The following is a 15,732-nucleotide window of genomic DNA, read 5'->3' as shown; positions in this document are numbered from 1 at the left end:
TCCTCCCGGACTGGGGCATGAACCCGCGTCCCCTGCGTTGGCAGGTGGACACCCAACCACCGCGTCACCAGGGAAGCCCTCTTCTCCTAAGTTTATGATCATTATCTTGAATGATAAATACCCCTTGAATGAGGGGTTCAAGTAGATTGCTTATCTCTTCTTCTCTTAGTTCTTCTTCTGTGGTTTTATCTTGTTCCTTCTCTTAGAAAATATTCCTCTGTTGCCTCATATTACTGAATTCTCTGTTTTTATTCCTTTGTATTAGGTAGGTTGGTTATGTTTCCTGATCTTGAAGTGGCCTTATGTAGGAGACACCCTATGGGGCCCAGCCACACATTTCCCTCTGGTTGCCAGAGCTATATGTCCTAGGGGTGCCCACTATGTGAGTGATGTGGGCCCTTCTGTTGTGGCAGGGCTTACTATTGTGGGCATGCTTGTATGCATGGCTGGTTCCTGGCCTTGTTGACTGCCAGGCCCTTTCTTGCATGGAGACTGCTGGCCACTGGTGGGCAGGGCAATGTCCCAGTATGGCTGGCTGTGTTGCAAGGAGTCCTGAGTATGTTGCTGTCCCACTGGTCAGTGGGCTGGGCCCCAAGTCACCTGGCTGCTTTCCCATGCCCTCATTTTGGCTTGGTGTCAGCAATGTTTCTCAAACAGTCTACTCAGAATAAGTAAGTCTCCTTCTGTCATTTTCATTTACTTCATTTAGATGTGATTTTCATCATGATGTCATTTTGATAAGGTGAAGGTCCTATTTCCAGGAATGGTATATATGCAAAACAGCTTTAATCTTTAATTTTCATAATGCGCTACAAGCTAGTTTTTCTTGAAGTGGTGAGAATACTAACCATTCTGCAGTTCTATCCATTTACTTTTTAAAATTATCTCTCCCCAAATTCTGACTGACCTACTCTGTTTATAATGAAATTACTAACTTAACCCATTTTAGTTCTATGAGAGAAGTTGGATGCTATTCCAAACTTTTTATAAGTAGATTCAACTTTTTAGAAAAATTCTCACTCCACACACTAAATTTGGCATTTCAATGAAGTTTTAAGATAGGAAATAATTTATATAAGATTAAAATGGTGTATTACAGGTATCTGTCTACAGCATTCTCGTGCACTGAAGAGTACATAAGAATTTGTATGAGGAGTTTATTAACAGTACAAGCGCCTGCTCCTGCCCCTCCTTTTTGATCAGTAGGCCTGGAGTAGGACCTTAAAGTGGCAGCATTTGTAACCAGTACTCTGATGCAATTAGATTGAGAACCACATTTTGAAAAACATTAGTTTAACTGCTTTTCTTCTGTGTGTGAGGAAGTGACCTAGCATTTCCCATTCAGAAAATACTGTCATACCTAAAGACATTCAATTTATCTGAATATGTGGGGACAACTATTCCATAAGTGGACATAGAAATAAGCACTTTAGATTGTGAATTATTGAAATATAAACTTAGATGAAGAAAAAAATAACACCAGTATCAGGAAACCCACTAAAATCATCTAAAATAAAGAGGAAAATAAGGATTATCTCATGTTTATTGATCAAGTTTATATTTGACTAATAAATGAAATATTGGGAATTTAAGAGAACCCAATGTAATGTACTCTTTTAGAGATAACTTTCAATAACTTTCATATGAATGTGATTAAGAGAAAAAATGACTAGTGCTAATTAAAGTTGAAGTAGTTTGAAAAATATAAAATGGAAAGAATGCATAAGTGAATTTTAATGATTAAGGATAATTTATGCATATATGTGGAATCTAAAAGAATGGTACAGATGACCTGGTTTGCAAGGCAGAAATACAGACACAGATGTAGAGAACAAACGTATGAACACCAGGGGTGAAAAGCAGAGGGCTGGGGTGTGGAGGGGAGGTGGTGGGATGATTTGGGAGATTGGGATTGATATATATATATATATATATAAATATATATATATATATATATATATATATACACACACACTAATATGTATAAAATAGATAACTAATAAGAACCTGCTACATAAAAATAAATTAAATTTAATAAACAAATTTTTAAAAAAGGATAATTTAACATGCTGCTACTAATTGTGATGTTTATTATGCTTGGTTAAACATAGGGAATTTTTCTCCATGTTCTTTACTTGTTTTTTTGTATGTCTTAAAGTATCTTAACCTTCCAATGAGCCTTTCTGGCTAAATTTATAAAAATGGAGCAGAGTGATTTTGTTAATCATGCCAGCTAACTCTTTTCTTCAAATGCCAGCAAAATCTATGTGGCAGCCTGGCAAAAATGACTGATACATTTGATTCTTTCCTGATTAATTCCCCAGGGCACCCTGCATCTATCCAGAGTGGGGACTGAAAATCTTCACAGAACCATCTAAACACTATGATTGGAAGTCAGCTTTACATATTTTTGTCTCAGTTTGAAGTCATATCAATTTCAGTTTTCTAACTGCAGGCAACTGAAATTTAGTGTTGATTTCTATTCTGTTGATATTTTTGATTTGATTTGATGTTGTGAAATACTTAATAGGCAAAGTTCTAAATTTTACTATTTAATTTCCAAAGATGAAGTAAATACTCTTATGGGAAGGTGAAGTCCTAGAAGACTCATCCAAATACCAGAAAGTAGTCTTCACCATGGAGCAAATGGGGAGTGACAGAGTTCTGCCTGCAGAGAGAACCTGAGGTATGTTTTCTCAAGATGCTTGACCTCTAAGCTTCACTTACAAAGGTGTCTGAAAGCATGCCTCCTGTCACATTCTTGACGTTCTTGAAGTTCATCTCTGTATTCTAGTATTAGTATTCTAGTATTATGGAATGGGAGTTTCCAAATTTGTATTGCTTTTGCTGCATCCTCAACATTTTGATCTGCTATATTTTCATTACCAGTAAATTCACAATATTTTCTAATTTCCCCTGTGATTGACTTAAAAATTTTTTTCACAAATTTGGAGATTTTCTACTTACTTTTTCCTTAGTGAGCTCTAATTTAATCTTACAGTATTCAGAGAACATACACTGCTCTATTTTAAATCTTTGAAATGTGTTGAGACACGATTCATGGTCCAGAATATTTTGGTAAATGTTCTATGTGCAACTGAAAAAAATTATTTTTCTACGTTTGTTGGATGTAGTGTTCTGTAATCTCTATTAGGTCAAATTGGTTAATCATGTTGTTTCATTGTGCAATGACTCTGCTTCTTCTATAAGTTACTGGGAGAAGTGTTATAAAATCTCCAACACACACTGTGGATTTGTTGATTTCTCATTTTAGTTCTGTTACTTTTTAGTTTATATATTTTAAAGCTATGTTATTAAGTTTATATAAATGTATTAATATTATTTATTCCTGTTAAATTACCTATCATTAGGAAATGTCTCTCTTTATCTCAGCTGTTACTCTTAATTTTAACTACTTTTGTGCTATATTAATATTATATGTTAATATAAATTAAAAATATGATATATAATATTAATACAGCTACACTAGCTTTGTTTTTGCTTGCATAGCATGCTTACATAGCATGTATGTCTGTCTATTTGGAGAATAAAATATTGCTCTTTTTGTTCTATTTGTGGCATTTTTTTATTTGCCCTTTTATTTCTCCTTTCCTGGCTTTTTAAAAATTAATTGCATATGTTTTATTATTTAAACATATAATTTCTATTATCTGACTTGCTATGACTTTTATTATCATTCTTTTACTGGTTATTTCAGATATTACAAAAGACACCAAAAATACCTAGGAATAAACTTAACCAAGGAGATAAGTGAAAGACCTATACTCTGAAAACTATAAAACACTGATGAAGGAATTTGAAAATGATACAAAGAAATGGAGAGACATACCATGTTCTTGAACCAGAAGAATAAATATTATTAAAATTTCCATACTACACAAAGCAATCATAGAAGATAACATAGGCACAACACTTTTGACATAAATTATAGAAATATTTTTCTAGATCTGTCTCCTAAAGCAAAAGAAATAAGAGCAAAAATAAATAAATTGGACCTAATTAAACTTAAAAGTTTTTGCACAGCGAAGAAAAACATCAAGAAAATGAAAAGACAAGCTACTGAATGAAAGAAAATATTTGCAAATGATAAAACCTGTAAGGGATTAATACCTAAAATATATAAACAGCTCATACAACTCAGTATTTAAAAAAACCTAACAGCCCAATCGAAAAATGAGCAGAATACCTAAATAGACATTTCTTTAAAGATACATAGAGGGCCAACAGGCACATGAAAATATGCTCAACATCATTAATTATTAGAGAAATGCAAATCAAAACCACAATCAAACCCCACACCTATCAGAATGACCATCATCAAAAACTCTACAAATAATAAATGCTGGAGATGGTGTGGAGAAAAAGAAACCCTTCTACACTGTTGGTGGGAATGTAAATTGGTGCAGCTACTATGGAAAACAATATGGAGGTTCTTTAAAAAATTAAAAATAGAGCTATCATATGATCTGGCAATTCCACTCCTGGGAATATATCTGGAAAAGATGAAAACTCTAATTTGAAAACATACATGCACCCTAATATTCATAGCAGCACTATTACAATAGCAAGGCATGGAAACAACTTGAGTATCTATCAACAGATGATTGGTTTAAGAGGATGTGTGAGATATATATACATATATATATATATATAAAAATAGAGAGAGATGTATAGATATGTATATATCTATAGATATATATACACACATATAAGAAATATTATTCAGCCATAAAATAGAACAAAATTCTACCTTTTGCAACAATATGGATGTAGCTAGAGAGTGCTATGATTACTGAAATAAGTCAGACAAACATGTACCACAATGTCCACTGCAGCACTATTTACAATAGCCAGGACATGGAGCCAACCTAAATGTCCATCGACAGATGAATGGATAAAGAAGATGTGGCACATATATACAATGGAATATTACTCAGCCATAAATAGTAACGAAATTGAGTTATTTGTAGTGAGGTGGATGGACCTAGAGACTGTCATACAGAGTGAAGTAAGTCAGAAAGAGAACAACAAATACCGTATTCTAACACATATGTATGGAATAAAAAAAAATGGTACTGATGAACCTAGTTGCAGGGCAGGAATAAAGATGTAGACATAGAAAATGGACTTGAGGACATGGGGTGGGAAGGGGAAGCTGGGGCGAAGTTAGTAGAATCGACATATATACACTACTGAATGTAAAATAGTTAGCTAGTGGAGCAGCAGCATAGAACAGGGAGATCAGCTCGGTGCTTTGAGATGACCTAGAGGGGTGACACAGGGAGAATGGGAGGGAGGCTCAAGATGGAGAGGACATGGGGACATATGTATGCATATGGCTGATTCAGTTTGTTGTACAACGAAACAAACACAGTACTGTGAAGCAATTATACTCCAATAAAGATCTATTAAAAAAAAAAGACAGGGCTTCCCTGGTGGCACAGTGGCTGAGAGTCCGCCTGCTGATGCAGGAGACACGGGTTCGTGCCCTGGTCCGGGAAGATCCCACATGCTGCGGAGCGGCTGGGCCTATGAGCCATGGCCGCTGAGCCTGCGTGTCTGGAGCCTGTGCTCCGCAACAGGAGAGGCCACAACAGTGAGAGGCCCGCGTACCGCAAAAAAAAAAAAAAAAAAAAAAAGACAAATACCATATGTTATAAGTAGAATCTAAGAAATAAAACAAATCAATATATACAACAAAACAGAAAAAAGACTCATAGGTATAGAGAACAAGCTAGTGGTTACCAATGACGAGAGGGAAGGGAGGAGGGGCAATATAAAGTTATGGGATTAAGAGATACAAACTACTGGGGAGCTGTACCCAGGATGGGGTAGGGTAGAGCTGTGATGCTTCTCAGGGCGTAGCTTTCGTCCTGGGGGAAGGGTCCGTGGAATTTGAGGGGAGGTGGAGGAGGTGGAGGAGATGGCGGCCTTGGCGCAGGAAGACGGCGCCCGTAGGCAAGCGCAAGGGCGGCGGGGCTGCGAGCACTATGACAGAGGATGTCTCCTGAAGGCACCATGCTGTGACAAGCTTTATTCTTGCCAGTTGTGTCATGATAACAATGAAGATCATCTGCTAGATCACTTTAAAGTAAAGGAAGTGCAGTGCATAAACTGTGAAAAAATCCAACGTGCACAACAGACTTGTGAAGAATGTAGCACATTGTTTGGAGAACATTATTTTAGTATGTGCCATCTGTTTGACAAAGACAAGAAACAGTATCACTGTGAAAACTGTGGAATTTGTAGGATTGGTCCAAAGGAAGATTTTTTTCACTGTCTGAAATGTAACTTATGCCTCACAATAAATCTCCAAGGAAAGCACAAGTGTATTGAAAATGTTTCCCGGCAGAATTGTCCAATATGTTTGCAGGACATTCACACATCTGTATTGTTGCTCATGTCTTGCCATGTGGACATCTTTTACACAGAACGTGTTATGAAGAAATGTTGAAAGAAGGCTACAGATGTCCATTATATATGCACTCTGCTTTAGATATGACTAGGTACTGGAGACAGCTGGATGATGAGGTAGCACAGACTCCTATGCCATCAGAATATCAGAACATGACTGTGGATATTCTCTGCAATGATTGCAATGGAAAATCTACAGTCCAGTTCCATATATTAGGCATGAAATGTAATATTTGTGAGTCCTACAATACTGCTCAGTCTGGAGGATGTAGAATTTCAGTAGATCAGCAATGACCAGCCTATACTGCACTGGACAACTCAGCATTTTCTGATATAGATAAGGGCTATCTTTTTATCATGATGCAGCAGAATCTGTGCATTAGAGTTGATGTGTTTTGCATTAGTGTCACAGGGTAAAATCATATTACAGGACTTAGGGACTCAGGGTCTCTTTATAGAATTATCACAGCTCTACATTGAATGAAAGCCACCATGCTTGTGTTTTGATTGGAAATTCCTTTGGTGTCAGTTGTTTGGAAGTTAGTGTTTGCCACTGAAATTCACATCCATAGATGTATTATACTTACAAGGAACTTTGTTTTAAGTGACGCTATGCACACAGAATTCATTTCTAGTTCTTGATAGAACTGTACTTAATTCTCAGTATTATTCTTGACTTTTTAAGGGGTGTGCTATGAGAATATGTTCTATCTTACTGTTAAAACCTAACTACATATACTTTAGAACTTTCTAAGACAGTCCTTTGGATCCTGTAAATGTGAATTTTGATGTAATAACTGCTAATAAAACTATATTGAAACAGTAAAAAAAAATTAAAAAATTAAAAAAAAGAGATACAAACTACTATGTAAAAAATAGATAAGCAGCAAGGATATATTGTATAGACCAGGGAAATATAGTCATTGTTTTATAATAAAGTTAAATAGAGTATAATCTATAAAAATATTGAATCACTATGGTGTATACCTAAAACTAATATAATATTGTAAATCAACTACTATTCAATAAAAATGAATTAAAAAATATTTTAAAAGACAACCATAACTTATTATCATATACCTTATATTAGACCAGGTCCAGTACAATGCAAAAAATTTGAAGCAATATTTAACACTTTTTAACTCCTCTGGCTCCTTTTCCTCTATTTTTATATATTTTACATCCAGATATATTATAAACACCACAGTGATTTGTTAACACTGTAGCTTTAACCAGTTGGTAGTCTTTCATATTTACCCTTTTTGCATTTCCTTTTTATTTCTTATACCTCCATTATTCTACCCGAGATCATTTTCCTTCACCCTATTGAGCATGTTTGGGAGAACTAAAACAATTACAAGAATTGTTAGTTGTGGTCACTTCTGGAGAGCTAGATTTTCACTTTTTACTTTACATCTTTCTATGAAAGAGTGGCATTACAGATAGTTGTATTATTTTCTAATACTTTTAAGTAAAATTAAGAACCCCAAAGCCTAAAATATATAAATTTGAATATATTTGCATTATCAGTATTATAATAAATATTAGTGTAATTTCTGTTAACGTTATAAACCTTTTCTCTACATGATTATATAGGTGGCAACATATTCATATAGAAGATAAATGTTAAAAAGAAATGAGGAATAACTGAGTTGGCCAATAGGAAGACATACCTCAATGTGTGTTCATCATTACAATTACAAAAATAAAAATATGTAAAGTAAGTGTTAATAATCTCCATAGTTGAGCAGAGTTGAAGGAGATAGTCCCATATATCACGTTTTTACGGGCATTAGACAGGAAACATAGTATTAGGATTCTCTGTCAGGCTCTGTATATTTAATAGTCTTCTGGGAACTGCTTCAGACTGTATGATTATAGAACTGTCAACATCATTCTCTTGAGGATGTGTCATAACTCTACTGTAGAACAATTTCCTTTTATTCTTCCTTGTCTAGGATGAAGCATTTGATTCCTAAGGAAACCAAGGTTCTTTGCCAAGGCCCAGTTTACTCAACAATTAGAAGTCAAAACTGAATAAATTTTATTTTGATCTTGAATGCCTGCATTTGATAGACTTTCCACCTGGATGTCTCTCAAGTAACTTGACCTTAAGGGACTGAAGGTGAATTCACTATCTTCTCCACCTTACCACATTTTCATCTTGTCTTGAACTTTCTATGCTAAGGAAGAGCATTACTATTCACTAATTTTCTAAGCCAGAAACCCTGGAGCCATCTTAGCCCTGATGCTTACTCTAATGGATCAAGTGCTATTTATCCATCTTCATAAATGTCCCTTGTAAATATACTCTTGTTTTTACCATGTTATTGTGACACTGAGCATCACTTTGAAGGGAAAAAAAATCCCATAGACTTACTTATTGGCTCTGCTACAATAAATACAGGAGTTCTACCTTTTCTAATCCATTCTCTAATTTTAAATATTTTTTTAAATTCCTAATTGACCTCCCTTTTCAAATCTCCAGAGGGGTCATTTCAAATTTTCACTAGTTTTTTTTTTTTTTTTTTTTTTTAACATCTTTATTGGAATATAATTGCTTTACAATGGTGTGTTAGTTTCTGCTCTATAACAAAGTGAAACAGGTATACATATACATATGTCCCCATATCTCTTCCCTCTTGCATCTCCCTCCCTCCGTCCCACCCTTCCTATCCCACACCTCTATGTGGTCACAAAGCACTGAGCTGATCTCCCTGTACTATGCAGCTGTTTCCCACTAGCTATCTATTTTACGTTTGGTAGTGTATATATGTCCATGCCACTCTCTCACTTTGTCACAGCTTACCCTTCCCCCTCCCCATATCCTCAAGTCCATTCTCTAGTAGGTCTATGTCTTTATTCCCATCTTACCCCTATGTTCTTCATGACCTTTTTTTTTTTCTTAGATTCCATATATATGCGTTAGCATACAGTATTTGTTTTTCTCTTTTTGGCTTACTTCACTCTGTATTACAGACTCTAGGTCCATCCACCTCACTACAAACACTCAATTTTGTTTCTTTTCATGGCTGAGTAATATTCCATTGTATATATGTGCCACACCTTCTTTATCCAGAACAAGATTGAAAATCAGTAGTTCCTTTGGAGAAAATGCAGCATGCCAAATAAATGCTATGTTTGCTTAATTAAATTAAGCAATTAGACCTTATTATATTAGAAAACTAAAAAACAGCTTAAGTACTAATGTTTGAGATTAATAAATTTTAATATAAAAGTATAGGGTGATTTAAAAAGCAATAATTCCTGTTAAAGTATTTTTTAAAAAGTCATTGAGAGTATGAAATTACTCTTGCTTCTGATTTCATGCTGAACTCATCATGAAAATAAGGCTTAGTCAACGATTTTGAACAGAAAGGCTTAGAACTTACAAAAAGATTGCAAATCCATTTTGACTTTAAGCTATGAAATGGAGCAATTTTCTTAACCAGTGAGTAAAGTCTAAATGATGGTGGCCTCTTCAGGTTAAAGTATTGACTATAACATGTCACCATCTGCCTCTATAATTATAGCTTTAACATTGATATTGAAGATATTTTTGATACTCTACAGATATGACATATAACAGTGGCACTATGTCTCACTGTTTCTTACTACAATGATTCTGACATTTGGCATGAATTACAGACATAAAACTAGAGGCCTGGAGTCTTAAACCTGGAGTTGAAAGCACTTAAAAGTTTTACACTGGTAAGACATTTTGCTTGTAACTGGCTGCAGAATTGAGTTTGAGGATTTTAGAAGAACAGGATAGGATTCAGTTAAAACTAGAAATTCTATCTATGAGAGCTTTGTATTGGTATGGAATTTGAAATCTATACAAATGAGAAACAGGTATACAAAACATCTTTTTACATCCACTTTTGAATGGGAAGAAATTTGACAATTATAATATTATTTTAATTTTAGACATTTGATAATTCTGTAAGGTTTAGGTTTAGAAATATAGGCTGCAAATTTTAGGTAAACTCTCTAATCTTTAGGGTGAAATTTTCATTTGCCATTTTATATCCATTTTAAGGCATTTTCCAGTTTTGACTTTTCATTTTCAAAGGTCTCTGTAAGCAACTCTCAAGGGAGTGATGTTAAGTGAGATTATGCTAGGTATTTCAGTGGGGGTGGGGTGGACAACTTAAAACACATGTGCCTTCATAAACTTCCCCCCCAAAAGCTTACTCTTTCTATTAAGGAGGTTCTAGTTCAAGGGTTACATTTAGAGGACTCCACCTGCATCTCTAATGTATGTTTCCAGTGAAAACATGGTTAGCCTTGGATACTTCCTTTTGAGGATTATCTGACAAATTTCTTGAATGCCCATTAATAGGCCTCAGAGAAGGGATCTCTCCTTTCTACCTGCACTTTCTCCATCCGAGGTAGGACACTGTTCACTGTCCCCTCCTCTCTTTCCAGTTTTACTGCTGTACTCCTGCTACACCAAAGCCTTTCTCTCAGAGACTCGCCTGGTCCAATGCCTCTCTTCCCACATGCATGTCATTTAGGAAGTCATAGACAAAATAATCGTCCCCTAAGTTGTGTATATAGTAGGAATTTTATGGTATGTAGCGTTTTTAACTTGCTTCTTTCACTTATCAATATGTATTTAAGGTTTCTCCATGTCTTTTACTGTCTTGATAGCTCATATCTTTTTATTGATGAATAATACTCCGTTGTATGGATGCACCACATTTGTTTATCCATTCATCTATTGAAGGACACCTTGGTTGCTTCCAAATTTTGGCAATTACAAGTACAGCTACTATAAACATTCATGTGCAGATTTTTGTATAGGCCTAATTTTTAAATTCATTTGATTAAATACTTAGGAGAATGATTGCTGGATTGCACAGTAAGACTATTTTCAGCTTTGTAATAAACTGGCAAACTGTCCTCCAAAGCGGTTGTATTATTTTGTATTACCACCTGCATAAATGAGTTCCTATTTCTCCATATCCATGCCCCCATTTGGCATTATAAGTAGTTTTGATTTTAGCCATTCTAATAGGTGTGTAATGATACCTCATTGTTTTAATTTGCAATTTCCTAATAACATATAATATTGAGCATGTTTTCATATGCTTATTTGCCATATATCTGTATATCTTCTTTGGTGAGGTATCTGTTCAGATCTTCTGACCTATTTTTAACTGGCTTGGTCATTTTCTTATCATTGAGTTCTAAGAATTCTTTGTATATTTTAGATACAAGTCCTTTATCAGATTTATATTTTGCAAATTTTTTTTTCAGTCCATGGCCTATCTTTTCATTGTTGTAAAAGGTTCCTTTGAAGAGCAGACATTTTTAATTTTAATGAAGTCCAACATATCAATTTTTTTTTCATGGATTATGCTTTGGGGCTATGTCTAAAAACTCATTGTCAAACTCCAATTACCTATATTTTGTTCTATATTATCTTCTAGAAGCTTTATAATTTTATAGTTTACATTTGGTTCTATAATTCATTGAATTCATTTTTATGAATGGTATAATGTCAGTTCTAGACACTTTTCGGTTATATGAGTGTCCAGATTTTTAGGACCATTTTTTCCATTGGATTGCCTTTGCTCTTTTGTCAACTATTAGTTGACAACATTTGTGTGGCTCTATTTCTTATTTATTTATTTTTTGTTGCATTATAATAGTTCTTTTTATATTCTAAATACAAGTTCTTTAACAAATATTATTTGCAACTATTTTCTTCTAATCTGTAGGTTTCATTTCATTTTATTGCTGCAGTGTCTTTTGAAGCACAAAATTATTCAATTTTGATGAAGTTCAACTTAGCTTTTTAAAATCTTTTAAAAAATTTCTTTTGTTTTTGGCATCATATCTAAAAAAATCATTTGCCTTTCTTAAGCTCATAAAGATTTATTTATGTTTTCTTCTAAGAGTTTTATAGTTTTAGTTTGTAAATCAAAATCTATGATCCATTTCGAAGCAATTTTTATGTAGGTGTGTAGTAGGAGTCCAATTTAAGTTGGAGAGCTTATACTATTTTATTTGAAGACATACTGTAATGATACAGAATTAAACAGCATCTCTTATCAGCATAAGCCTAGACATAAAAATCAATATAACAACAGAATCCAAGAAAAGACACACATGTGAGTGATCAATTAATTTAACAAATGTGCCGTGATAATTTGGGAAGACTGTGTTTTCCATATATTTTGTTAGAACAACTGGGTATGTCTATAGAAAAAGGAATGAACTTCAGTCACTACCAAATAAAATATGTAAAATAAACCTAGAATGGATCACAGACCTAAATAAAAACCCCAAAACTATGAAATTCTAGAGGAAAACATAGTTTTACAATGAAATTATGGTCACCATGAAGTGGGTGTAAGCAAAGTTTTCTTAGGACCAAAAAAAAAAAAAGAAGCAAACACTCTAAAGAAGAAAAAAAAGCAATAAACTGGACTTCATTAAAAAATCCTCTTCAAAAAGCAACACTGATGGGCTTCCTTGGTGGCGCAAAGGTTGAGAGTCCGCCTGCCGATGCAGGGGACATGGGTTCATGCCCCGGTCCAGGAAGATCCCACATGCCGCAGAGCGGCTGGGCCCGTGAGCCATGGCCGCTGAGCCTGCGCGTCCGGAGCCTGTGCTCCGCAACGGGAGAGGCCACAACAGAGAGAGGCCCACATACCGCAAAAAAAAAAAAAAAGCAACACTGAAAAATGAAAAAGCAAGCCAAATAATGGCAGAATATAACTACACTACCTAACAATGTGAAGAGCTTATTATCAAAACATATAAAAACCTCTCATAATAGAATAATTAGAAGTCAAAAATGGGCCAAAAAGAATGTTTAAGACTTTAGTCATCAGGAAAATACAAAATAAAACATCATAATATATATTACTACACACCCACTTGAAAAGCTAACATTAAAATGGACTTGAGGATATGGGGAGGGGGAAGGGTAAGCTGTGACAAAGCGAGAGAGAGGCATGGACATATATACACTACCAAACGTAAGGTAGACAGCTAGTGGGAAGCAGCCGCATAGCACAGGGAGATCAGCTCGGTGCTTTGTGACCACCTGGAGGGGTGGGATAGGGAGGGTGGGAGGGAGGGAGACGCAAGCGGGAAGAGATATGGGGACATATGTATATGTATAACTGATTCACTTTGTTATAAAGCAGAAACTAACACACCATTGTAAAGCAATTATACTCCAATAAAGATGTAAAAAAATACAAAATAAATTAAAGAAAATTAAAAAAATAAATAAACAGCCAAAAAAAAAAGAAAGAGTGACAATACCAAGGGTTGGTGAAGACATGGAGGAAATGGAAATCTCATACATTTCTGATAGAAATGCAAAATAGTATGGTCATTCTGAAAACTAGTTTTCCAATGCCTTATAACATTAAAATACACTTATCATACAATCATACTTCCAGTTATTTTACCAAGAGAAATAAAAACATATGACTGCACAATAACTTGTATGTGTTCATATAAATTTGTTCATAAGAGCCACACTATTCATCGACAGGTAAATGAATGAACCAATTGTGGTAGATTTATTCAATGGAATACAACTTAAGATTAAAAAAGAATACACTACTGATACATATAACCAAATGGATGAATCTCAGAAACTATTATGCAGACTGAATGACGACAATAACGATAAAGTGCATATGCTATTATTCTATATATATGAAGTTCTAAAATACTCAAAAAAGTCTATAGTGATGGAAGTAAGATCAGCAGTTGCTCGACTGAGGAATGAGGTTGTGTTTACAAGGTTGCATGTTATTTGTCAAAATTCAGCTCTATCCACACATTTTACTTGATTGTGTTTTACTGTAAGTAAATTATACCCAAATAAAGTGGAGTTAGAAAGTAATACAGGGACTTCCCTGGTGGCACAGTGGTTAAGAATCCGCCTGTCAATGCAGGGAACACAGATTCCATCCCTGGTCCGGGAAGATCCCACATGCCACGGAGCAACTAAGCCTGTGCGCCACAACTACTGAGCCTCTGCTCTAGAGCCTGTGAGCCACAAATAATGAGCCCACGTGCTACAACTGCTGAAGCCCGTGTGCCTAGAGCCCATGCTCCACAACAAGAGAAGCCACCACAGTGAGAAGCCAACACACCGCAACGAACAGTAGCCCCCGCTCACCGCAACTAGAGGAAGCCTGCGTGTAGCAACAGAGACCCATGCAGCCAAAAGTAAAAAAATAAATAAATTTATTTTTTTAAAAAAGAAAGTAATACATTCCAAAACAAAATACAGTCAAATGGAACAAAGTCGAAAGCTAATAAAAAGTAGGTCTTTCTTCAGCTTACTGGCAAACATTGTAAATAGTTTAGGGTGTATTTTTCCAGAAATATTATCTGCATGTGTATAAACTCATAAGTGCAAAATTGAGGGGTTTTTTTTACTAGCAAAGGAGTATTTTTATGCATAAAAAGCACTTATAGATGTTTCTTTTTATACTAAATTTAATAAAATCATAAATTTAAAAAATCCTATTTCTTCCACCATATGAAAATAGAGGCCAATGATAATGTCGTACTAAATTTGGTTTCCTCTCTACCTCCGTTCCTTAGTCAATTCCAACACTTTGAATATAATAGCAGGTCAATACATAATCATTAAGTTAATAGAGCATATCTGGGTCTCTTCAACCTCACTACCAACAGGATTGGGGAATATATTTTGGAAAAGGAGCATGTGAAACGTAATAATCAGAGCTTGAGAGAGAGGTGTGTTTTAAATTTGTGTAGCAAATCAGAATTTAAAAGCACACTTTGCTCTACCAAAATTTTTATAACCTAGCCACTTGATTTATAAGGATTCTTTTCCTTTTAAAAATCAGTAAGCAAAGTGAAGTACCATAATTCTTCCTGCAGATTTATGTCATGCTGAAAAGTTGATCTATTCTTGGAAGATTAAACATAAACAGTTTGGATAAATCATTAGTAATGAACAGATTTCACCTTGCTCTCACCCAAAATGATTTTTCAGCACTAAAACTCCTTGTTATACTCATATACATATTTAAACTGATGGAAGGATTTAATGGTGAATATACATTGAAGAATAAAATTAGTTGTCTATTCAAAGGAAAAAGTTTTGAAATGAATGAGAGAGCAAATCATTCACATTTTATGAATGTGAGGAGTCTGAGCCATTTTAGCTAAGGATTTGTTAGATTGTGAGAGTACACTCTTTTATGTGTCTCTAGAATTTCCTTCTTATTTTCCTTGTGTATTCATGTTTTTTTAACAACCAATCATGCACATTCCGTAGGATTA

The 15,732-nt window shown here is 34.7% G+C and overlaps 1 protein-coding gene across 1 annotated transcript; it reads left to right on the top strand.

The window, feature by feature from the left end:
• Nucleotides 1–5,915: 5,915 nt before the first annotated feature.
• LOC101280307 (RING finger and CHY zinc finger domain-containing protein 1-like) lies at nt 5,916–7,318 on the top strand. The gene is given in 2 exon segments (XM_033428487.2): nt 5,916–6,407; nt 6,410–7,318. Coding segments are annotated over 2 exon segments (783 nt in total). The 5' UTR covers nt 5,916–5,944; the 3' UTR covers nt 6,730–7,318.
• Nucleotides 7,319–15,732: the final 8,414 nt, after the last annotated feature.

This window comes from Orcinus orca, chromosome 2 (assembly GCF_937001465.1).
Source record: "Orcinus orca chromosome 2, mOrcOrc1.1, whole genome shotgun sequence".
Taxonomy (NCBI): Eukaryota; Metazoa; Chordata; class Mammalia; order Artiodactyla; family Delphinidae; genus Orcinus; species Orcinus orca.
The sequence above is the reverse complement of the archived record's forward strand: the minus strand, read 5'-3'. Positions and strand labels throughout refer to the sequence as shown.